This window comes from Corvus kubaryi, unplaced genomic scaffold (genome assembly GCF_017639235.1).
Source record: "Corvus kubaryi isolate FWS band 111438036 unplaced genomic scaffold, C.kubaryi_AGA036_p1.0 split3-37355, whole genome shotgun sequence".
NCBI lineage: Eukaryota > Metazoa > Chordata > Aves > Passeriformes > Corvidae > Corvus > Corvus kubaryi.
In genome coordinates this window covers 7,872-30,838 of record NW_024582089.1, presented here as the reverse complement: position 1 = coordinate 30,838, position 22,967 = coordinate 7,872, and the positions used below count along the sequence as shown (strand labels likewise).

General features: G+C 63.6%; 4 protein-coding genes across 10 annotated transcripts in view; 3 read left to right on the top strand and 1 right to left on the bottom strand.

Moving 5' to 3' along the window:
- CELSR2 (cadherin EGF LAG seven-pass G-type receptor 2) overlaps positions 1-636 on the top strand; it is a 30,937-nt gene extending 30,301 nt beyond the window's left edge. Inside the window, 1 exon segment of the mRNA XM_042015914.1 lies at positions 41-636. Within this exon segment, the coding sequence (XP_041871848.1) occupies positions 41-62 (22 nt within the window). The 3' untranslated portion in view covers positions 63-636.
- Positions 637-701: 65 nt separating this feature from the next.
- PSRC1 (proline and serine rich coiled-coil 1) lies at positions 702-3,911 on the bottom strand. 2 transcript variants are annotated; one of them, XM_042015915.1, is made up of 7 exons: positions 3,833-3,911; positions 2,696-2,733; positions 2,552-2,609; positions 1,791-2,142; positions 1,432-1,588; positions 1,183-1,353; positions 702-1,097 (listed from the first exon to the last, which is right to left on the bottom strand). In XM_042015915.1, exons 2-7 carry the CDS (start codon positions 2,709-2,711, stop codon positions 982-984), a joined length of 870 nt encoding a protein of 289 aa, XP_041871849.1. In that variant the 5' UTR covers positions 2,712-2,733; positions 3,833-3,911; the 3' UTR covers positions 702-981. The 2 variants fall into 2 exon arrangements, with proteins under 2 accessions (XP_041871849.1, XP_041871850.1); XM_042015916.1 differs by having other exon boundaries at positions 3,838-3,896.
- Positions 3,912-4,052: 141 nt separating this feature from the next.
- PPIL1 (peptidylprolyl isomerase like 1) lies at positions 4,053-6,896 on the top strand. Of its 2 annotated transcripts, XM_042015978.1 has the most exons (4): positions 4,053-4,181; positions 5,346-5,500; positions 5,580-5,648; positions 6,614-6,896. In XM_042015978.1, exons 1-4 carry the CDS (start codon positions 4,126-4,128, stop codon positions 6,832-6,834), a joined length of 501 nt encoding a protein of 166 aa, XP_041871912.1. In that variant the 5' UTR covers positions 4,053-4,125; the 3' UTR covers positions 6,835-6,896. The 2 variants fall into 2 exon arrangements, with proteins under 2 accessions (XP_041871912.1, XP_041871913.1); XM_042015979.1 differs by lacking the exon at positions 5,580-5,648 and having other exon boundaries at positions 4,073-4,181.
- Positions 6,897-8,263: 1,367 nt separating this feature from the next.
- On the top strand, positions 8,264-22,551 carry LOC121658748 (copine-5-like). 5 transcript variants are annotated; one of them, XM_042015974.1, is made up of 21 exons: positions 8,274-8,689; positions 9,965-10,005; positions 10,643-10,689; positions 11,798-11,901; positions 12,452-12,491; positions 12,575-12,651; positions 13,614-13,673; positions 13,758-13,821; positions 14,051-14,154; positions 14,357-14,461; positions 15,526-15,567; positions 15,827-15,902; positions 16,607-16,660; positions 16,735-16,796; positions 17,581-17,627; positions 18,289-18,470; positions 19,428-19,555; positions 19,705-19,725; positions 20,405-20,462; positions 20,688-20,761; positions 21,686-21,818. In XM_042015974.1, exons 1-21 carry the CDS (start codon positions 8,607-8,609, stop codon positions 21,753-21,755), a joined length of 1,539 nt encoding a protein of 512 aa, XP_041871908.1. In that variant the 5' UTR covers positions 8,274-8,606; the 3' UTR covers positions 21,756-21,818. The 5 variants fall into 5 exon arrangements, with proteins under 5 accessions (XP_041871910.1, XP_041871911.1, XP_041871908.1 ...); XM_042015975.1 differs by lacking the exon at positions 21,686-21,818 and adding an exon at positions 21,825-21,964 and having other exon boundaries at positions 8,281-8,689; XM_042015973.1 differs by lacking the exon at positions 21,686-21,818 and adding an exon at positions 21,825-22,551 and having other exon boundaries at positions 8,285-8,689; positions 19,623-19,725.
- Positions 22,552-22,967: the final 416 nt, after the last annotated feature.

The following is a 22,967-nucleotide window of genomic DNA, read 5'->3' as shown; positions in this document are numbered from 1 at the left end:
TATCCACCCTCCCCCGTCTGTCCATCCCCCTCCCCACCAGGAGCGACGAGACCTCGATCTAATGGGGACCCACCCAGCGGGCACCCCCTGCACTGTGCCAGGGACACCAGGACAGGGAGGGCACTGGGATAGCGGGGGGGGGGGGGGGGGGGGAGCCATACCCCCCCCCCCCCCCCCAGTGCACTTTGTATCCTTGCAGGGATTGGCACCTTGCAGGGGTGGCACAGGGTGCCCCTGTTCCCTCCACATGATCACTCCCAGATCCTTTGCCCAGCAGAGGGTTTTATTTAGAAAATACATGAAAATACAAAAAAATGAATTTATAACCCACTTCCCCCATTGTGCCAACCCCCCTTCCTCCCCTCCCCCGGTGCCAACCCCCCCACGCAGGTGCCACCCGCCCCATTGTGCCAACCCCTGCATTATGGGGCCAACTCCCCCACGTGGGGGGCACGTGGAGGGGGGATCAGTTACGGGTTGCAGGGATGTCTGGGACCACCCCCCAGGGGTGAGGCTCAGGTGGGGGAACCCAGAGATGGGTGTTGGGGGAGTGAAGGTCCCCTGGGTGCTGGGGGGCATGGGAGGTTTCCTACTGCTGACAGGACCTTTTGTAATTAAATCAAAACCCAATGAAAATGCCTCGGCTCATCCCTGGGGAGGCCCCTGGCTCTGCCACCCCAACCTCAGCTGGTCCCTGAGGGTTCCAGGTCTGGCCCCCACCCTGAAAACCCAACAGGTGCCTTGGCTGGTCCCTGGGGGCCCCTGGCACCACCTGCCCCCTTCCAAAACCCAGTGGATGCCTGAGCTCATCGCTGGGGTGGCCTTGGCTCTGCCCCTGCCCCCAACCCTGGCTGGTCCCCAGGGGGAGCCGGGCTCTCCCCTGCACCCCCCCCCCCCCCCCCATATTGCGTGAGATCTCCCAGGAAGGGGGGGTCCGGGTGGCCCCAGAGCCTCTGGGTGGGTGTGGGGTGGTTTGGGGTGTCACCTCGGGGTGCTGCTCACCGCCGTCTTGCGGGGAGGCCGCAGGCGGGCGGGGGGGGGTCCTGGTTTGCACCCCGTGGCAGCAGTTGGGGGGGATGCCCGTGCCACCCCCGCGCCTGCAAAAGGGAGAGAAGCCGTAGGGAAACTGAGGCACGGGGAAGGGGCATCCCCTGTGCCCCCCCAACCCCACTTCATCCTTACCTCTGGGGGTGGGGGTCCTCCCACCCACTGCTGGAGTCCGGGAAGACACCTTGGGCAGGGCAGTGGGCGCCGGGGAACAGCCGGAGGGGACAGGGGTGGTGGTGGCTCTGGTGTGGGGCTGGCGGGTGGGCGGGGGGCAGGGGACTGTGCCCCCCCTCGCCCTAGGCTGCCCTGGGGAGAGAGGGGGGGTTGGGGCACGGTCTAGGAGCCCCCTTGGCCATGGTGTCCCCGTCCCCTGGCCATCACTACCTGCTGTACTGCCCCGGGGGGGCTCCGACCTGCCCCGGGCACCAGCCCCCTGCCCCTGGGGAGGGCACGGCCGGGGGGGGCCCACACGGCTGGGAGGGAGCCCCCTGCCCCCAGAGGGTCCCTTCGGCGCTGCTGTGGAGTGACGGCTGGGGGGTACCTGGAAATAGAGGGTGGGGACATGGGGGCATCACTCAGTGAGTGCTCCCCATCCACAGGGCTGGGGGGGTCGCGATGCCCCTTGGAGACAGGGGAGGCACGCACTGCCCCCCATCCAGGATGGGTTTGTGGGGGAATCTGGGTGTTCAGCTCGGGTGGGACACGGCCAGACTGGGACCCCTACCCCCGGGGGTCTCACCTACCTTGGGGACACTGGTGGCAGCAGAGGCACCCCGGGGCTTGGCGGGGGGGCAGGGGCTGGGGGCAGGTCCCCGCGACTCCACGGTGGGCAGGAGCGCCCGCACCGGGCTGTCCTTCACCACGAAGGTCTGGCGGCGGGGGCTGCGGGGGGTGCCGGGGGGCGTGGCGCCGGGTCCCGGGGGGTCTCCGGGGGCGGGAGGGGGCAGGTGGCACCCCTCCAGCTGTGCTGCCAGGCGTGTGGCCTCCCGCACCATCTCTTCCAGACGGGCCCCACGCAGGGGACTCCAGCGCCCGTTGTCGCCCCCGTGCCGGCACCCCCCACCCGGGCTCTCCTCATCCTCCTCTTCCTCCTGGCTGCGGATGGGGCGGGCGGAGGGGGAAAGGTGATGTCAGCCCTGTTTCCCCTGCTGTGTCAGCCCCCAACGCCACTGCCAGGAAGTCATCCAGGATCCCATCCCTGGGGTGACACGTCCCCAGGGACCCCCAGAACCGCATCTATGAGGGGGGCATGTCCACTGGAACCCCCAAGACCCTGTTCATGGGGTGACATGTCCCCTAGGACCTCATTTTTGGGGTGTCATGTCCCTCGTGACCCCCAGGACCCCAACTATGAGTTGCCACATCCCCCACAACCCCATCCATGGAGTAACACGTCCCCTAGAACATTGACAATGAGGTGCCATCTCTCCCTGTCCTCCATGTCCCATCCTATTCCCCGTGTCCCCAACTATACGGTGCCCTGTCCCCACTAACCCCCCCATACCTGTCAGATGGGGACAGCACGCCGAAGTCGAAGCTCTCCTCGGTGACAAATCGAACATCTGGGGGGACACTGAGGGTGAGCCCCGGCCGCCCCCCCACCCCGGGGGGGAAACACGGGGGACACGCAGCGCTGGTGCTGCCGTACCTCGGTCCTCGGCCATCTCCTCGGGGCACCGGGGCCACCTGCGGGAGCTGGGGGGTCACCACCGACCCCATCGGGGTCCCCCACCCCTGATCCTACCCGCCCCCCGTATCCCCAACCCCCCGCGGGGGCCCGGTGCCACCGGGCAGCGCGCGGGTGACGCGGCCGGTGCCAGGCGCCGCCGGGCTCGGTGCCACCGGCACGGGGACAGGGACGGCTCCGCCGGCGCCGGTAGGCGGGGATAACATCGGCGACCCCCGCCCGGGGAACCCACAGCCCAGCACCCCCAGCCTGCGTCCTCAGGGCCACAATGGGGAGTCCCAGCCCTGCACCCTGATCCCTGTGAGTCCCCAGTGCCACAACGGCGGTTCCCAGCCCCTATCGGGGGGGCCCCAGCCCAACACTGAGAGCTCCCAACACTGGGAGGTCGCAGCCTCACACCCGATCCCGGGGGGTCCCCAGCGCCACATTTTGATCCTCAGGGGGTCACAGCCCCACACCCTGGGGCTCCAGCCCCACACCCCGATCCCGGGGGGTCTCCAGCCCCACATTTTGATCCTCAGGGGGTTCCAGCCCCACACTAGGGGGCCCCATTCCCGTACCTAGGAGTCCCAGCCCTTCACCCCAATCCCTTGGGGACCCCAGCCCCACACTGAGGGGTCCCAGTCCTGCATCCCGATCCTGGAGGGTCCCATCCCCATCCCTAGGCCTCCCAGCCCCTACGCGGGGGGTGTCAGCCCCATAACGGGGGGATCCCTTCCCCACACCCGGGGAACCCCCCAGCCACACACCCCCAGCCGGGAGTCCCAGTCCCACACTGGGGGGGTCCCAGCTCCAGACTAAGTGGGTTCCAGCCCCACCGACGAGTCCCAGTCCCACACCCCAACCCCTTGGCGACCCCAGCCCCACACTGAGAAGGTCCCAGCCCTCACGGGCGATCCAGGCCTCACCGCCCCATCCTTCAGGGTCCTCAGCCCCCACCAGGGGGTCCCAGCCCCTCACCCCGACCCCACGTCACGCCACCCCCGCATGGGGCGGTTCATCCCCGCGCTCTGTGCCGCCTCTCCCCCCGATCTCCCCGCAGCCTCCCCCCTTCCCGGGGGTCCCGCTGTCGCCGCTGCCCCCCGCTCCCCTCCCCACCTCACCGCCCCCGGCTCCCGCTCGTCGCGCGCGCCGAGGAGGCGTGGCCCAGCGGGGGGGGGCGTGGCCTCGTTCGAATTCCCCCTCCCCTTGCGGCTCAATCGCGGCGCGCCCGCCCCGGCTTCCGATTGGTCCGCGCCCTTTAAACCGCCACTCTGACTGGCCCGTCCCCTCGCCCTCGGCCTCGCTGATTGGCTCTCCCCTCTCCCGCTCCCCGCCTCCCATTGGTGCCCGCCGGGCTAGGGGCGTGGCCCGGAAGCGCGGGGTCCTTCCGCCGCCGGTGCCGCCGCAGCATGGCCGCCGTGCCGCCCGACTCCTGGCAGCCGCCCACCGTTTCCATGGAGACCACGTAAGGGCGGGGCCTTGTCCCGGTACCGGCACTGTCGCGGGAGGCCCCGCACACCCCTGGTCCCGCCCCCTTCCGCGGCACCGGGAGTACATCGGTGTCCGCCCCCTCCCTCCCCGGTTCCGGGCAGCCCCCGGTGTTCCTGAGTCCGCGGTCCTCCCGGTACGGGGCAGTCCTCAGTGTCCGTGAGCTCCCGGTGCCGGGCAGACCGTGAACTCCACAGATGCTAAGAAGCTTCCAGTGTATCCCGGAACGGGACAGCTCCGTTATCCCCCAGTATCAACCAATCCCGGTGTCCGCCCCGGCACTAGAGAGCCCCTGGTCCCCCTCCGGTGTCCCCCATGGTGTCCGTAACCCCCAGCCCCCCTCAGTACGAGGCAGGTCCCAGTGACCCCGGGGTGTCCCGTTAGCCCCGGTGTCTCCCGGTACCGCACAGAAGCAGCCGGTCCGGGCTGTTTCCCCTGGTACCAAGCGCCATCCGTGTCCTCCGGGGCTCCCATTATCCCCCAGCCCCTGCAGCCCCCATTGCCCACCCCCTCTCACCCCTGTGCTCCCTGTCCCTGACTGACCCTGCCGGGGGGGAGGGGGGGTCACGCTGAGGTGTTTCCTGGTACCCTTCCCGTTCCTGTTCCCATTCCCCGTGTTCCCATTTCCCATTCCCAGCGGGGCCTGCTGGTGCTGGAGCTGTACTGACAGCATAGCCTCCTGACTTGGGTCTGAAACTGGGGCTGGGGGTCGCAGTGGGCCTGTCAGTCAGCTGCAAGAACTGACCCCACAGGTGGAAGGCTTCACAGCAGGGTGACCCCATCTCCTGTTTCCATTCCCAGTTGTGTTCCCCATTCCCAGTGCCATTCCTGTTCCCGGTTTTCCTATTCCCAGGATGGGCCCACCTGTGCTGGAGCTATACTGGCAGACAAAGCCCCTAGCTTTGGTCTGAAACTGGTTGTGGGAGTCACAGTGTGATGACCCTGTCTCCAATTCCCATTCCCGGTGCTGTTCCCATTCCCAGGATGGGCCTGCCGGTGCTGGAGCTGTACTGGCAACACAGCCCCTGGCTTTGGTCTGAAGCTGGGGATGTGGGTATCAGTTTGAGATGACCCCGTTTCCTTTTCCCATTCCCATTCTGGGTGCCCTTCCTGTTCCTATTCCCTGTGTTCCCATTCCCAGGATGGGCCCACTCGTGCTGGAACTGTACTGGCAACATGCTCCCCGTACCTGCAAGAACTTTGCTGAGCTGAGCCGCCGCGGGTACTACAACGGCACCAAGTTTCATCGCATCATCAAGGACTTCATGGTGCAGGGAGGCGATCCCACGGGTACCGGTGAGCACAGGCCCCTGAAATCTCCCCGGGACTCTCCCCGGTGCCAGCGGATCCTGCTGACCCCCGAATCCCCCTGCAGGCCGTGGTGGTGCCTCCATCTATGGGAAACAGTTCGAGGACGAGCTGCACCCTGACCTGAAGTTCACTGGTGAGCAGGGCCAGCACTGGGAGAACACTGGAGGGGCACCCCGGGGACCCCCAGGACCCCACCTATAGGGGGGCAGGACCCCTGGGAACACACCCATGGGATGGGATGTCCCCTGAGTCCTCATCCATGGGGTGACATGAGTCCCAGGACTCCAGTCATGGGGTGACATGTCCCGAGGAGGCTGGTCATGGGATATGGCCTCCAGGACCCTGGCCATGAGGTGGCATGTCTCCCCTGTCCCCCAAGACCTCATCTCTATGGTGACCAGTCCTCTGTGTCCCCCAGAACCCCATCCATGGAGTGACATGACCCCCAGGCGCTTGGCCATGGGATGCCCTGTCCTCTGTTTCCCCATTCCTGGGGTGACATGTCCCTGTGTCCTGGATCCTGGCGATGGCCGATGTGGGGCTGGACACCAACAGGAGCCAATTCTTCCTCACTTCCCCTAAGACCTCTCCATTGGGTGACATTTTTCCCATGATGCCAGGGCCTCAGCCATGGGATGACATGTCCATGAGACCCCATCCATGGGGTGGCATGTCCTCCATGTCCCCCAGGACCCCATCCCTGGAGTGGCATGTCCCCCAAGACCCTGACCATAGCGTGGCATGTCCCTCAGGGTGCCAGGACCCTTGGCCCATGTCCCACAGGCACTGGGATCCTGGTGATGGCCAGTGTGGGGCTGGACACCAATGGGAGCAAGTCGTTACTGATGTCCACTGTGACCCCTCGATCGGGTGACAGGTCCCCCAGGAGCCTGGCCATGGAGTGAAATGTCCCAGGGATCGCAGCCGTAGGATGATGTCCTCCAGGATCCCAATCTTGGGGTGACATGTTTCCCATGATTCCGGGATCTTGGCCATGAGATGACATCCCCCACGGGATGACATGTCCCCCATCATGCTGTGGGGTGGCATGTCCCCTATATCCCCACCCATGAGATGACATGTCCCCGTGTCCCCCAGGTGCCGGGATCCTGGCAATGGCCAATGCAGGGCCAGACACCAATGGAAGCCAATTTTTCCTGACCCTGGGCCCAGCACAGTGGCTGGATGGGAAGCACAGCATTTTCGGGAGGGTATGCCAAGGAATGGGGGTGCTGGGGCGCCTAGCCATGGTGGAGACCAACTCCCAGGACCGACCCCTCGACGATGTCAAGGTCATCAAGGCGTATCCCTCGGGGTAGGGGGTGGGGGGTACCCTCTCCAAATTGTACTGCTCGTTTGTAATAAAAAAGGTTGGATGTGGTGGGGCCCCCCCCAGAGTGGTGGTTTTTGGGGGAGGCTGTGGGGAAGGTGTCTTTGGCATGGTGGGGGTCAGGGGGGTTGTGAGCCTCCCCAAAAGGGGTTTGTGGGTGCCCTTGCAGCGGTGGGTGTCTCTCCCTTGGGACATGGAGCGGCAGCCAGACTGGAGTGGCCCCAGTTCCTGGGGGCAGAGTGGGTGCCAGAGACCCAAATTTACCCCTGCTGTGTTGTGTCTGTGTGTCCCCAAAGTGTCCTGGGACCCCCGCAGAGTGTTCCCCCACCATGGACCTGTTGGATCAGTGAGCTTTGGGTGGAAAGGGGGGGATGGTGCTGTCCCCCCAGAGTGGGCTCCCCACACAGCACTGGGGACCCCTAAACTGGCAGTGGGGTCCTCCTGCCAGCACACAGTGGGTTCCCCCAGTGGGTTCCCCCCCTGGCGCTGGGTGACCCCCAGCACTGGGTGTCCCCCTCTAGCTCTTGATGTCACCTAGTGCAGGACTTGGGACAGTACTGGGAGCTGCTGGGTGTTACTGGGAATGGTGCGGGGGTGATACTGGGAGCTACTGGGGGAATAGCAGGGGACTGGGGGACTCTGCATCTGCAGTTGATGGGGCTGTGGGGATACTGGGGGGGTTCTGACTAAGGGGAACTAGGGCAATTGGGGGCTCATCCTGGGGAGTGGGTGGTACCGAGAGTGTCACTACAGCACAGGGGGGCGCCCTGGGAGTACCGGAGGAGTGCTGGGGTACCAGGGAGCGGGCACCGGGGGTTCGGTCTGGGGGTGATCCCGGGGCAGTACCAATGGTCCCTGGTGTACCGGGGTCTGGAGGCAGCCTCGGGGGCAATCCCAGGGCAGTAGCGGTGGTCTAGGGGCGAGCCCGAGGCTGATCCTTGGTACCGGCATCCGGGGGGTACTGGGGATGGGGAGGCGGCACCGGGCGCCTGAGGGTGATGCCGGGGATCTGAGGGCTATCCCGGGGACAGTACCGGGGGTCCGGGGCGGTACCGGGAATGAGGAGGCGGCCCCGCGGGCGATGCGGGGGAGATGCCGGTGGTCAGGGGAGGTACCAGGGATTTGGGGTTGATCCCGGGGCGATACCGGGAATCTGGGAGGGATCCCGGCGACAGTACCGGGCTTCCAGGGGGAAACTGGGCTATGGAAGCGGCTCTGGGGATGGTGCGGGGGGCCATCCCGGGGATCTGGGGGCGATTCCGAGGCGGAACCGGGGCGGTCCCGGGGATTTGGAAGTAGGCCCGGAGGCGGTGCGAGGGTAGATCCCCGGAATCTGGGGGTGATCCCGAAAATTTCGGGGCGGTCCCGGGGGCAGCATCAGGGGTTCGTGGCGGTACCGGGGAAGGGGAGGCGGCCCCGAGGGCGATCCCGGAGGCGGTGCCGGGGATCTGGAGGCGATCCCAGGGGCGGTCCCGAGCCGGTCTCGGTCTCCCCGCTAGCGGTCCCAAAGAAGACCGGGGCAGTCCCTCGGTGCGGGGCCGGGGCCCGGACCGGGGGCGGGCGGTGACCGGGTCCCGGGCGGTGACAAAGGCGGTCCCGGTCTCCCGGCGGGCGGTCCCGAATAAGACCCCGGGCAGTCCCTCGGTGCGGGGCCGGGGCCGGTGCCGGGAGCCCCGGGCGGTGCCAAGGGCGGTCCCGGGGCGGAGCCGATCGCGATCGCGGTGCCGGTGCCGGTGTCGGGGCAGCGGCGGAGCCCGGGGTATGGCGGGCCTGGGTGTCCCGGAATCGGGCGCCGGCCCCGGCCCCGTCCCGGCCACCCGCGTGGAGCTCACGGTGTCCTGCAGGTAGCGGAGCCGTGGCGGGAGCCGGCATCGGGCGGCGGGGGCGCGGGGAGGCGCTGGGAGGCACTGGGGAGCAGCGGCAGCTGGCGTTGGAAGATGCTGGGAGGCACGGGGTTGCACTGTGGTGTACGGGTAGCTGGCGTTGGAGGGTGCTGAGATGCAGAGAGGCGCTGGGAAGCACTGGGGAGCGGCGGCAGCCGGCGTTGGAGGGTACTGGGATGCATTGGGAGGCACTGAGATCCCTTGGGATGCACTGGGAGGCATTGGAGAGTTGGGAGCAGCTGGCGCTGTAGGGCACTGGGTTGCACTGGAACGCAATGAGATGCACTGGAAGGCATTGGGAGGCACTGGAGTGCCGCAGCTGCTGGCGTCGAAGGGTGCTGGGGTGCACTGTGGTGCACTGTGATGCACTGAGATCCCCTGGGATGCACTGGGAGGCACTGGAATGGACCGGAGAGTGGGAGCAGGTGGTGGTGTGAATTGCTGGGGTGTACTGGAATGCTCTGAGATGCCCTGGAAGGCAGCGGGAGACACGAGGGAACGGGGAGCAGTCGGCGTTTTAGAGTACTGGGAGGCACGGGGAGGCACTGGAGAGCAAGGCCGCTGGCGTTGGAGGCACTGAAATGCACTAGGAGGCACTGGGATTCACTGGGAAACGCTGGAATGTGCTGGGAGGCATTGTGGAGCATGGGGAGCACAGGTGTCGGGTATGGGGACAGAGGGGCACTGGGTGACCCAAAGGTGTTGTGGGTGCGGGGCCCTGAGGGGAGTGGGGGTCACGGGGGGGGCATTTGGGGGTCTCTGGGGCCGGGGTTGCAGGGGGGTCAGGTTGGACCCTGTGTCCCCTGCACCCGCTGTTACTCCTTGCCCACCCTGAAACCCCTGAATACCCGGCCCCCACTGCACCCCCTGTAGCCCCTGCCCACCCTGCACCCCCTGTACCCTCTCTCTGCAACCTGGGGTCCCGCTTTGGTGTCCTGACACGTGGCACTCTGTGTCATGCTGTGCACCCTGTGCAGATGTGTCCGTGCACCCCAACATGTGTTGTGGGGCACATCTGGCAGTGCACCCCAACACCCAGCCATGCTCACCAACGCCCTGCTGTGCACCCCGATACACGGGCCCCCAGCGCATGGCCCCCCAAAATGTGTCAGTCATGCTTTGCACCCCAGTCCGTGTCCTGGGGCACACCTGGCCGCATAAGGGCTACACACAGTCACAGGCACAGCCAGGGGCTCACACTCACACTCACACTCACACTTCCCGCTGCCCCCCCAGGCAGCTCCTGGACAGGGACACCTTCTCCAAGTCGGACCCACGTGAGTGGGGCAGGGGGGATGGGGTGTGTTTTAGGGTCTCTGGGGGTGTTTTGGGGGGACTCTGGGGGGCTTGGGGTTACTGGGGGTTTTGGGGTCTCTGGAGGGTGTTGTGGGCTTGGGGGATGTTTGGGTCTCTGGGGGGTTTGGGGGTCTCTGGGGGGCTGGGGGGTCTCTGAAGTATTTTGTGGGGTATCTGGGTGTTTTGGGGGGGGTCTCTGGGAGCATCAGTGTCTCTGGGGAGTGTTGTCTGGGGGTTTTGGGGCTCTCTGAGGTGTTTTGGGAGGTCTCTGGGAGTGGTGTGGTTCTATGAGGTTTTGGGGGTCTCAAGGATGTTTTGGAGGGTTCTGGGCGTGTTGGAGCTCTGGGGAGTGTGGGGGTCTCTGGGGGTTTTTGGGTGGTCTTTGGGGGTTTTGGAGGTCTGGGGGATTTGGGGAGCATCTGAGCTGTATGGGGGGTGTCTGGGGGGATCTTAGGGGCTCTCTGGGGGGTTTGGGGAGTCTCTGAGGTGTTTTGGGGGGTCTCTGGGGAGTTTGGGGAGTCTCTGGGGATGCTGGTGTCTCTAAGGGTTTTGGGGGTCTCTGGAGTGTTTTGGGGGGGTCTCTGGGGGTGCCCTTCCCCCTGACCCCTCCCCCCGCAGTCTGTGTGCTGTACACGCAGCGCCCTGGCAGCCACCAATGGCGGGAGGTGAGTGACCCGATTGGTGGGGGGCAGCCAATCAGCATGTTGGGCTGTGCTCAGCTGGCCAATCGGCATGTTGGGGTGCTCTCAGCCGGCCAATCAGGATGTTGGGGTGCTGGCTGGCCAACCAATCATCAGCATGTTGGGGCAGTGGCCAATCAGCATGTGTGTTTGCCAACCCGATGGCCAATCAGCAGTCAGGGGCCATGGCCGCCCCCAGCCAAGCAGCATGAAGGATTCTGGGCTATCGGCGCGTTGGGGTGCTGGCCAAGTGGCCAGTCAGGGTGTTGGGGTGGCGGGCACTTGGCCAGTCACCAGTGAGCAATCAGCGTCTGGGGGTGCAGCACCTGGACCATGAGCACGCAGCCAGTGCCCCGGGGCACAGCAATCAGCCAGCCGGCGCCCTGGGGATCTGGGGAGCATGTCGAGGTGCTAGGCAGCCAGCCAATCAGCTGTCGGCACGCAGCCAGGCCCCGTCCCCCTGTAATTAACAGGATGTTAATTGCGGGGTAACGAACAGGGGGTGGGACCGGGGGACGGGCGGCCCCGCGGCACAAAGCGGCACCTGGGCCCACCCCGCCCCTGTCCGCCCCGTGTGCCCCGGCCCGAACCCGCTGTCCGCCCTTGCTCCGCCTCATCCCCCCACACATGTCCCCATGTCCCCAATCCCATGTCCACATGTTCTCGTGTCGCTGTGTCCCCGTGTCGCTGTGTCCCCATATCTGTAAGTCCCCATGTCCACATTCCCATGTCCCACTGCCCCCGTGTCCCCACCCTCATTCCCATGCCCCTGTTTTTCCTCTCCTGTGTTCACACGCCCCTGTGTTCCCATGTCCTCATGTCCCCATCCCTATGCCCCCATGTCTCTGCATCTTCATGTCTCCATGCCCCTGTGCCCATATCACCACATCCCCATGTGCCCATGTCCCCGTGTCTGTGTCCCCATATCCCTGTATCCCCATCCCCCATGGCCATGTCCTGTGTTCCTGTGTTCCCATCTCCATGTCCCTGTGTCCACATCACCACATCCCCATGTCCCTGTGTCTCCATGTCCCTGTCCCCACCCCGTGTTGTCCTGTCACCCCATTATCCCTGCTGTCCCTGCATCCCCCAGTTTGGCCGGACCGAGGTCATCGACAACTCCCTGAATCCTGACTTCCTGCGCAAGTTTGTCCTTGATTATTGCTTTGAGGAGCGGCAGAACCTGCGCTTTGACCTGTGAGTGACCCCTGCGGCCCCAGGGTCACCCCCATGTCCCCCAGGGTCACCCCCTCACCACCTCAGCACAGGCCCCCAGAGTGTCCTTGTCCCCATCCCTGTTCTGTCCCCACTCCTGGACCATCACCACCCTTGTTCATAACCCTGTCCCCATCCTTGTCCCATCCCATCGTCATCCCTATCCTATCCAGTCCGCATTCTGTCCCTGACCCATCCTGTCCCTATTCACATCCCATCCCTGTCCATTCCATTGTGTCCCTATTCTACCCCATCCTGTCCCTGTACCCATCCTTGTCCCATCCTACCCCTATTCTTTTACCCATCCCATCCCATCCCATCCCATCCCATCCCATCCTGTCCCTACACCTAATCCATCCCTATTTGTGTGCCATCCCTGTCTCATCCCATCCCTGCCCCTCCCTGTCCGCCTCCCATCCCATCCCATCCCATCCCATCCCATCCCATCCCATCCCTGTCTCCATCCCCATCCCTGTCCCATCCAAGGCCCCCCATGTCCCGTTCCATGCCAACATGTCTCCTCTGTCCCCAGGTATGATGTGGACTCCAAGAGCCCTGACCTCTCCAAGCATGTACGTGCAGGATCAGCTCTGCTCCCCTGGCCTCCCTGGGATGGGCATCCCCCTGGTAACACCCAGTGTTCCTGATCCTGCAGGATTTCCTGGGCCAGGCATTCTGCACCCTGGGGGAGATTGTGGGCTCAGCCGGCAGCCGCCTGGAGAAGCCCCTGACGTGAGCCCCCCCTTTGCCCCAGTGTCCCTGTGACCCCAGTGTCCCTATGCCCCCATGTCCCACCCCAGTGAAGCCCCTGATGTGAGCCCCTCTTGTGCCCCCAGTGTGCCCAGTGCCCCCAGTGTGCCCATCTTCCTCCTAGAGAAGCCCCTGACATGAACCCCCTCATCCCCAGTGTCCCCATGTCCCACCCCCAGAGAAACCCCTAGTGTGAGCCTCCACTGTGGTCCAGTGTCCCCAAGGTTCCCAGGGTCCCCATGTCCCCCCACTGGAGAAACCCCTGATGGTCGCCCCCCTCAGCCCCAGTGTCCCAGAGTGCCCATGTCTCTGCCCCAGGGAAGCCCCCAATGTGAGCCACCTCCCCCACTGATCCCAGTGTCCCCATGTCCCCCCCCGGAGAAGCCCCTGACATGAGCCCTCCCTGGTGCCAGTGTCCCCAGTGGTCCCCAAGTCCCTGACATGAGCCCTGCCTGGCTCCCATGTCCCCCAAGGTCCCTTTTGGTGTGCCCAGGATGGACCCAGACCCCAGAGCTGACAGTGGCATTTTGGGGGGCTGGCTGTTTGTTGGGGGGGGGGGGTGTGGCTTTTGGCAGGAAAGACATTTTTGGGGTCTGGCTTTTTGGTGGGGATTGATGGGTCTGGCTTTTTCTTGGGGTGGTAGATTTTGGAGGGAATGTGGTTTGGAGGGGTCTGGCTTTTAGAGGGGTCTGACGATTTTGGGTGTTGGCTTTTTTGGGGGCAGTTTGTTTTGTGGGAACTGACTTTTTGGGGGGCTGAATGTCTTTTGGGGACAGGCTTTTTTGAGGGGAGGAACAGCTTCTTTTTAGGATGCTGGAATTTGGCAGGGGGCGGGGCTGGTTTGGTTTTTTTTTTTTTTTTTTTGGACACTTCTTTTTTTTGGGAGGGGGGCTTTTTCTTGGGTGGGGATCCTCCCCATGACCCTTCAGCATGCGTCCCTGCAGGATGGGGACAGCCAGCATGCACCCCCGGGGCAGGAGACCCGCCCCGGCCGCCTCCAATAGGTAAGTTTTGGGGTGCCCAGTGCGGGGGGGACACCCCCAGGACACCATGTGTGCCCCTGCCACGCTCACATCCCATCCCGGCAGTGGCATTCCGGGGAAGAAGTGCGGCACCATCATCCTCCTCGCTGAAGAGCTGGGAAACTGCCGGGTGAGCCGCGGCAGGGCAGGGGAGGGAGCGTAGCTTGGGGACCCCTCAGTATCGGGGGTGGCTGAGACACACCAGCCCACGCCCCAAGATGAGGGTGATGGCTGACCATCCCCACCCTGTGTCCCTCCTGTCCTGGATCCCTCCTTCCCTCATGGAGCAGCCGCCCCCGCGGGATCCCACCCCTCAGGGGGGTGCAGGGTGGATGACGCCTCCCGATTCCACCCCCCAGGACGTGGCCACACTCCAGTTCTGTGCCAACAAGCTGGATAAGAAGGATTTCTTCGGAAAATCGGACCCCTTCATGGTCTTCTACCGCAGCAATGAAGATGGGACGTGAGCGACCCCCTTTCAAAAACACAGTGACCCTGCCACACCCCATGGGAGGGCTCAGCCCCAGCACAGGACACCCCGATGTCCCCATGGGCTGGCATTGGAGGGGGTGTCCAAAAATCCTCACTGCGCTGCGGGGGTGACAGATTGGAGGGTGTTGGGATGGGAGAGTGACCCCCTTGTCCCCCTCTTGTCCTCCCCCCAGTTTCACCATCTGCCACAAGACGGAGGTGGTGCGGAACACGCTGAACCCCGTCTGGGCAGCCTTTGCCATTCCCGTGCGTGCCCTCTGCAATGGGGACCATGACCGGTGAGCGCCAGGGGACTGGGACCCCCTGTATCCCCACTTTGGCCTCAAAGACCTCCTTCCCCTTCTTCCCCCCATCTCTAGGGTCCACTAGGACCCCTGAACCCCCTTCCCCCATCTCTGTCATACCCAGGGACCCCCTGCACTCCCATCTCTGTGGTCCTCTGAGACCCCCTGAGCCCCCTTCCCCCCCATCCATGGTGCCCCAGGACCCCCTGCAGCCCAGTCCCATCTCTATGGGCCCCCAGAACCCCTTTTTTCTTCTTCCCCCATCTCTCAGGTCCTCTGGGAACCCCTGCACCTCATGTCCCCATCTCTGTGGTCCCCAAAGACCCCCTTCACCCCTTATTCCATCTCCATGGTGCTCCAGGATGCCCTGAAACCCCTTCCCCCCCTCTCTGTGGTACCTCTGGATGCCCAGAACCCCCCTCACTCCATGTCTGTGGTACCCCAGGACCCCTGTCCTTTCTTTCTGTTGTCCCTCAGAATCCCTTCCCCTGTGTCTCTGGTACCCCAGGACTCCCTTTATTCCCTTCCCCCCATCTCTGTGGTCCCAAAGACCCCTGCACACCTCCTTCTCCATCTCTGTTGTACCTCAGGACCCCCTGCAGCTCCTCCACCCTCTGTGTGGCCCCCTGAGAACCCCTTCCCCCACCTCTGTGGCCACCCGAGACCCCCAGAACCCCTTCCCCCGGCTCTGTGGTACCAGCAGCACCCACCCTCCCGGCGTTACCCGCTTCTGCCTCAGTTTACCCATCTGGGCAATGGGCATCACTGCTGCCACCGAGCCATCCCCCCCCCCCCCCACCCCAAACCAGTGTCACGAGCTGTTGTCCTCGCAAACAGCTCCTCACGCCGCTTTGGCCCCGTGTTGGACGTTGCTGTGGCAACGATGGATAAAAATATCCCAACGAGGAGGAGGAGGAAGCAGGAAAAAGCCCACAGAGGCGTCAAAACAAATCCCACAGGGAGTGGGGGGTTGTGTGTGACTGGTCCCCGGGAGAGAGGGGGGGGGATGGGATTTGGGGGTGTCGGGGGGTGTTGGTGACCCTCCCCCCGCCTTGCAGAGCCATCAAGGTGGAGGTGTATGACTGGGACCGTGATGGCAGGTGAGCTGTGTGTGCTCCTGGGGACCCCCCACACTCTGGACCTGCACCCCCCGGGTGATGGGGACCCCCCGAATGGTGGGGAGCCCCCCATCCCTGCATCCACGGGGAGATGGATCCCCCCGGGTGATGGGAATCCCCCCTGGCTATTTGGGACTCCCTGGCTGATGGGAAACTTCCTGGGCAATGGGAAATCCCCCATTCCCACCCCCCCCCGAGTGATGGGGATCCCCCGGCTGATGGAGAATCACCGGCCTCACAGCCACGACTTCATCGGCGAGTTCACCACCAGCTACCGGGAGCTGGCACGGGGCCAGAGCCACTTCAACGTGTACGAGGTGAGGGGGGATGGGCACATGGCTGGGGGGTGCTGCACCCCCCGTGGGGGTCACGGTCCCCAGGGTTCCTGTGCTGCATGCCTGTGTGTTGGGGTCCTAACACTGCACCCCTTGGTGGGTACGGTCCCCAGGGTCCCTCTCTCTGCTGCACCTCTGGGCTTCAGGGTCCTTGTGTGGGTGCTACATACCCCAGGGTCCCCATGATGCAATCCTAGGGTGTTGTGGTCCCCAGGGTCCCTCCCAACGCTACACCCTGGCGTGTCATACAAAGGTCCCCCTCCTCCACTCTGAGGTGTCATGGTACCCAGGCTGCTCATGCTGCAGCCATGGAGATTTACAGTCCCCAGGATCCCTGTGCTGCACCCCGGGGTGTTGGGGTCCCCACACTGCACCCTTGGGGTGTTATGGTCCCCAGGGTGCAGCACCCACAGCTGCTCCCTTGAGGGTCCCGGGTCCGCAGCCCCCACCATGGATCTGCAGCTGCACTACAATCCCCAGGGTCCCCACATGCAGCCCTGGGTGTCTCAGCCCACCATGTGCTCCTCAAGGTCCCTCTCTGCACCTCAGCACAGTGCTCCCACCGCTGCCCCCAGGGCATTCTGTGCCCCCCTGTCCCCCAGGATGTGACAATCCCCCATGCTGCTCCCTGGGGCCTCCCATCCCTGTGAGGAGCAGCCCCCTTCCCTTCCCTCCCATCCCCGCAGGTGGTGAATCCCCGGAAGAAGATGAAGAAGAAGAAGTACCTGAACTCGGGCACAGTGAGGATGGGATGTGCGGAGGGGGGGACGCAGGGGGTGTGGCACTTTCCCCCCTGAACCCCATGTCCCCACAGGTGACCCTGCTGTCCTTCGCTGTGGAGGCCGAGCATACCTTCCTGGACTACATCAGGGGCGGGTGAGCAGGGGGCCCCCAGCACCCCCAGCTGCACCTTTGAGGATCCCCAACACCCCCAGCTCCTTCCTTGGGGGTACCCAGCACCCTGAGCTGCTCCCTCAAGGGCAGGGAATCCCCAGCATCCCTAGCTGATCCTGTGGGAGTCCCCAGCATCCCCAGCCCCTCCCTCACTGGCAGGGAGGTCCCCAGGACCCACTGTTGCTCCCTTGAGGATGGGGGGGGGAGAGGGGGGAGGTTCCTTCTATCCCCAACTCCTCCCTGTGGGGTCCCCAACACCCCCAGTTGCTCCACTTGGGGTCCCCAGCACACCTAGCTCCTCCATTGGGGGTCTCAGCACCCCCATCCAGATGCCTCCTTGAGGGCAGGGGGTCCCCATCACCCACAGCTGCTTATTGGTAGTCCCCAGAACCTGCAGTTGCTCCTTTTGGAAGTCTCCAGCACTCCCAACAGCTCCCTTTGGGGTCCCCAACACCCACAGCTACTCCTTTGTGGAAAGAGGGTCCCCACCATCCCCATCTTCTCTATTTGGGGTCCTCAGCACCCCCACCCAGATGCTCCCTCGTGGGCAGGGGCTCCCCAGCACCCCAAATTGGTCCTTTGGGGGTCCCCAGCACCCCCAGCCACTCCCTTGATTGCAGCATGGTGACACCTCAGTGCAGGGACGCTTGGGGGTGCTCTGAGTTGGGGGATGGGTGCACCAAGTCCAGCCTGTGGCCCCAGGGGTGTCCCCACCCCAAACCCATGGGTCACCCCGTGTCACCCCAAGGCCATTTTGCCCCCCCAGGACCCAACTCAACTTCACAGTGGCCATCGACTTCACGGCATCCAATGGTGAGTGGGGGCTGTGTCCCCCCAGGGGATTTATTTGGGGCAGTTGTAACCAGTTTGGCATCATGGTGGTGTTATCCTTGTCACCAGTTTGGGGCCATGGTGGTGTTGTCCTTGTAACTGTGTTGGGGACATGGTCATGTCTCCCTTGTCACTGGGTTGGGGTCATGATGGCATTGTCCTTGTCATGGGTTTGGGGCCATGGCAGTGTTATTTTTGTCACTGTGTTGGTACTATGGTGGTGTCATACTTGTCACCAGCTGTCACTGGGTTGGGGATTTGGTGGCACCATCATTGTCATTGAATTTGGGACAGAGTGGTGCCATTCTTGTCACTGGGTGGGGATCATAGCAGTGTCATCTTTGTCACTTTGTTGGGGACAGAGTGTCATCCTTGTCTCTGTGTTGGTTTCATGGTGGTGTCATCCTTGTCACCAGCTGTCACCAGGGTGGGGATGTGGTAGCATTTGGGGACATGGTGGGATTATCCTTGTCCTTGTCACTGTGTTGGAGAGATGGTGTCATCCTTGTCACTGGGTTGGGGCCATAGTAGTGCCATGGTTGTGGGGATGCTGGGGATGTTTTGGGGGTGCTGGGGGGATTTTGAGGGTTCTGGGGGGGGGCCATGGGGGTGCTGGGGGGTGCTGAGCCCCATGCCCGTGCAGGGAACCCCTCGCAGCCCACGTCCCTGCACTACCTGAGCCCCTTCCAGCTGAATGCCTACAGCCTGGCACTGCGGGCTGTGGGGGACATCATCCAGGACTACGACAGTGACAAGATGTTCCCAGCCCTTGGCTTTGGTGCCAAGGTCCCCCCGGATGGGCACGTGTCCCACGAGTTCCCACTGGTGAGGGGCCAAGGAGGGACAGGACTGCGGATGAAGGGTGGTGTCCTTGTCACCCAGTTGGGGACATGGTGGGCTAATCTTGTCACATTGTTTGGGACATGGAGGTATCATCCTCTTCCTTGGGTTGGGGCCATGGTGGTGTCGTCCTTGTCACTAGTTTGGGGCCATGGCGGTGTTGTCCTTGTCACCAGATTAGGAAGGGGCATAGTGGTTGTCCTTGTCAGCAGTTTGGGGTCACAGTGGTCTCATCCTTGATCACCAAGTTGGGTAAATGGTGTGTTTGGGTTGGATTTGGATTGGGGATATGGTGGTGTCATCCTTGTCCTTGGGTTGGGAACATAGTGGCATCATCAGTTTGTCACTGTTTTGGGGTCATGGCAATGCCATCCTTGTCACATTATTTGGGACATGGTGGTATCATTCTTGTCACAGGGTTGGGGACACGGTGGTATTATCCTTGTCACCGTATTGGGGATATGGTGGTGTCATCCTTGTCACTGGGTTGGGGCTGTGGCAGTGTCATCCTTGTCACCAGATTAGGGACATGGTATTGTCTTTGTCACCGGGCTGGGGACATGGTAGCATCATCCTCGTCACCAGGTTGAGAATGTGGTGGTGTGGTCTTTGTCACTGTGCTGGGCATGTGATGGTGTTGTCCTTGTCACCAGTTCTCACTGTATTGGGGACATGGTGGCATTATTCTTGTCCCTGGGTTGGGGATGTGGTGGCATTTTCCTTGTCACTGGGTTGGGGCCATGGCAGTGTCATCCTTGACCCTGAGATGGGAACGTGGTGGTGGTCTCCCTTGCCACCACATTGCGGACATGGTGGGATCATCCTTGTTAGCATTTGGGGGCTATGGCAGTGCCATCCTTGTCTGTGCGTGGGGTCTGTGGTGTCACCCTGTCCATGGCTGGGGGCTGTGGTGTCACCGTGGTCCTGGTGACCCTGCGGCAGAATGGGGATGCATCAAACCCAGCGTGCCGTGGCATTGCGGGGGTGCTGGAGGCATATCAGCGCAGTCTGCGCCGCGTCCAGCTCTACGGCCCCACCAACTTCGCCCCTGTCGTCAACCACGTTGCCCGGTAAGAGGGGCCCCGTGCCCTGGGGTGGGGTCCCTGTGCCCTCTGGCGTCACACAGGGTCCCCCCAGCTCGGCGGCCACGGTGCTGGACGGGTCCCAGTATTTTGTCCTCCTCATCATCACTGATGGTGTCATCTCTGACATGGCCCAGACCAAGGAGGCTATCGTCAATGTGAGACCCCTGTGGTGGTGCTGGGGCAGGTGGTGGCACCCCTGGTGCTGGTGGGGGGAGCTGTAAGCCTTGGGTGACGGGGGCAGTGGGGAGGGATTGGGACCCTTGGTGGGGTAGGAAAGGTTGGGGACCCCTGGGTGCTGGGGGGTTGAGGAGGGCTGGAACCCTTAGCGGGTGGGAAGGGGCTTGGACCCCTGGGTTCTGAGGGGTTGGGGGTGGCTGGTACCCTTTGGGTGATGGGGTGGGTGAGGAGGAGCTGGGACCCTGAAGCTGGGTGGGGGGGGTGGGTTGGGACCCTTGCTTGCTGGAGGGATGGAGAAGGGGCTGGGAGCCCTGGGTGCTGGGGGAGGGTGTGGACCCCTGGGTGTTGGAGGCAGTGAGGAGGGACTGGGAAGTGGGAAAGGACTCCTGGGGTCAAGAAGGGGCTGGGACCACAGCGTTTGGCGTGTAGGGGTGTCTAGGACCCCTGGGTGCTGCAAGGAAGCTGGGGAGTTCCTGGGACCCCCCCACTGCTGGTGGGGAGGGGTCTGAGACCCTTGAGTGATGGGGGGTGCTGAGGGACTGGAATCCTTGGGGGAGGGGGTGTTGGCACCCCTGGGTGCTGTGGTGGGGGAGCGGCTCATTTGGTGGTAGCATCATTAAATTTTGTGAGACTCCCTTCACCCCCCGGCTCCCTCAGGCTGCCAAATTGCCCATGTCCATCATCATCGTGGGGGTCGGCCAGGCCGAGTTCGATGGTAAGATTTGGGGGCTGGGGGAACTAGGGGAAGGCTGGGGGGATGGGGGGGTCCCTTGGCCACTGGAGCTATGAGTTGAATGTGTCAGCATATGAATGGGCTCAGCACACCCCAGCGAGGGGACTTGGGGGTTCTGGGTGTGGGGTTGGGAGGGACATAATAAGATCCCACCCTGAAGTGGGGAGCACTGCCGTGCTGCTGACCTCCCCCCTGCATCTCCCCCAGCCATGGTGGAGCTGGATGGGGATGACATCCGCATCTCTTCCCGTGGCAAAGTGGCTGAGCGTGACATCGTCCAGGTACCGACCGACCTCGCCAATGAGAGATTTGGGGACCTAGCAGGGTGGTGGTGGGGGGTGCCCTGGGGACCTCAAATCAGCCCCGTTACTCCTGGGGTGCACTGGGTGGGACTGGTGTGGAGGGATGACAAGGTGGACTGGGATTTGGGCAGCACTGGGATTTGGGGGGCACTGGGACATGAGGGGGATGCTCTGGGACAATGGGATGCAATGGGTTTGGGATGCACTTGGATGGGGGAATGCACTGGGATTTGGGGGTGCACAGGGACATGATGGGGGGGCTTCACTGGAAAAAGAGGGTGCACTGAGATTTGGGATGTACCTTGGAATGGGGGTGCAGTGAGACATGGTGGTGTATTAGGATATGGAGGGGCACTTCAGCATGAAGGGGGTTGGTACTGGGAAATGGGGGGGCCGCTGGGATGTGGGGGCCACTGGGACATGGAGGGGCAAGTACTGGGATATGGGGTTGCACTGGGACACGAAGAGGGGGTGTACTAAGACTTGGGGGGGGGGGGGCTGTGCTGCGAAAAAAGGGTGCAATGAGACTTAGCATGTTCCTGGATGTGGGGAGGAGCCTGGGACCTTAGGAGGCACTGGGACATGGGGGAACATTGGGATATGGTGGGGGGGGCCACTGGGATATGGGATGTACCTGGATGGGGGGGCACTGGGACATGAAGGAGGAGTGTATTGGGGAAGGGGGGATGCACTGGGGAATGAGGGGGGCACTGGGATGTGGGGGGCACTGGGACATGAGGAGGGTGTGCTGGCAAATGAAGGGGGCACTGGGGTATTGGGATGGACCTGGATGTGGGGGGCAGTGGGACATGGGGGTGTACTGGGAAATGGGGGGGGGGCACTGGGATGTGGGGGCTATGGGAAAGGGGAGGCACAGGGATATGGAGGGGCATTGGGGCTTAGGATGCACCTGGATGTGAGAGGCACTGGGACATCAGGAATGGGGAGGGGACACTGGAGCTGCCGTGTGTGAGACACAAGGTTCCGGGGGCTTCCCGGCCCTGGACCCCCTCAACTGCTCTGCCCCCTTGTGCTTCCCCAGTTTGTTCCATTTCGTGACTACATGTCGGGGGGCCCCGGCGCGGGGCTGAGCATGGCAGGGTTGGCACGGGAGGTCCTAGCCGAGATTCCTGACCAACTCCTCTCTTACATGAAGGCACGGGGCATCAAACCCCCCCCCGTCCCTCCCATACCCCCTGAAACCCCCCCACCCTGACTGCCCACCCCCGACACACCATGTCCCCTCACCCTACCCCAGGACCCTCTATCCAGGGATCAAAGGCAGCCATACTCTGCCAGGGACTTGGGACCGTAGGTCCCTCTCCTCCCCTCCACAACCTCGGGGTCCCCCCCAATCTGGGGTCCCCTCCCCAATCCGGGTTCCCACCACCACCCCCATAAAACAGCTTTTGGGTTTCCCAGGGGGATTGGGATGGTGTTGCCTGAGCATCCTTGGCCATGGGACCCCCCCCAATATCCACCCAGGACTGTCCTGCCCACCCCCCAAAAAGGGGCAGGGGGTCTTCACCCTCCTGACCAGAAAGCCGGGGTGCGCAGGAGCCTCCCCCAAATGTGGAGTGCCCCCCCCAGGGTGATGCATGACCCCTTCTCACCCCACCAGCTCCCCCAAATCCATAGACCCCCCTCCATTTCCTGGGCTGATCCCAGTGGGGTCCCCGGTGTTTTTTGTGTTCCCCCTTGCCGTGTCGCGTGTCCACGTGGGTTTGTATTGAGTTGCCTTAAATCGCAATAAATGATTGTGGCTTTAATTACAGCCCCCTCCCCCGGGACTCCCCAGCATCTCCCCGAAAAGGGCCCCCCCCCCCCGGGGGGGGACCCTCCGACTCCCCCAGCTCTGACCCCTCCCCATCTGTGTCTGCCCCACCACGCTGTGACCCCCCACCCGCTGTGTCACCCCCACAACCTGTGCTCCCCCCAGCTGTGTGTGACACCCCAGCTCTGACCCCTCCCCAGCTGTGTGACCCCACACACACTGTGTGAAGCCCCCCAAAGGTATGACCTCCCTGGCTGTGTGTGACCCTCCTCCCAGCTGTGACACCCCCCAACTGTGTGATGGCCCCCATGTCTGATATCCCCTGGCTGTGTGTGATGCCCCCACACGGTGTGACCCCCCGGGCTTTAGCATCCCCCCCCAGCTCTGATCCCCCACCAGCTGTATGACCCC

What these genes read in the sequence shown, in the direction of transcription:
- PSRC1 (XM_042015915.1), bottom strand. An exon ending in GTGCTGTCCCCATCTGACAG is followed by an intron (nt 2,143 to 2,551) that starts GTATGGGGGGGT and finishes CCCCATCCGCAG; the next exon opens with CCAGGAGGAAGAGGAGGATG. An exon ending in GAGGACCCCCACCCCCAGAG is followed by an intron (nt 1,098 to 1,182) that starts GTAAGGATGAAG and finishes TCCCTTTTGCAG; the next exon opens with GCGCGGGGGTGGCACGGGCA.
- PPIL1 (XM_042015978.1), top strand. Translation starts at nt 4,126, where the DNA reads ATGGCCGCCGTGCCGCCCGACTCCTGGCAGCCGCCCACCGTTTCCATG. An exon ending in AGGCGATCCCACGGGTACCG is followed by an intron (nt 5,501 to 5,579) that starts GTGAGCACAGGC and finishes ATCCCCCTGCAG; the next exon opens with GCCGTGGTGGTGCCTCCATC. An exon ending in CCCTGACCTGAAGTTCACTG is followed by an intron (nt 5,649 to 6,613) that starts GTGAGCAGGGCC and finishes CGTGTCCCCCAG; the next exon opens with GTGCCGGGATCCTGGCAATG.
- LOC121658748 (XM_042015973.1), top strand. Translation starts at nt 8,607, where the DNA reads ATGGCGGGCCTGGGTGTCCCGGAATCGGGCGCCGGCCCCGGCCCCGTC. An exon ending in CGCCTGGAGAAGCCCCTGAC is followed by an intron (nt 12,652 to 13,613) that starts GTGAGCCCCCCC and finishes GCGTCCCTGCAG; the next exon opens with GATGGGGACAGCCAGCATGC. An exon ending in TGTCCCACGAGTTCCCACTG is followed by an intron (nt 18,471 to 19,427) that starts GTGAGGGGCCAA and finishes ACCCTGCGGCAG; the next exon opens with AATGGGGATGCATCAAACCC.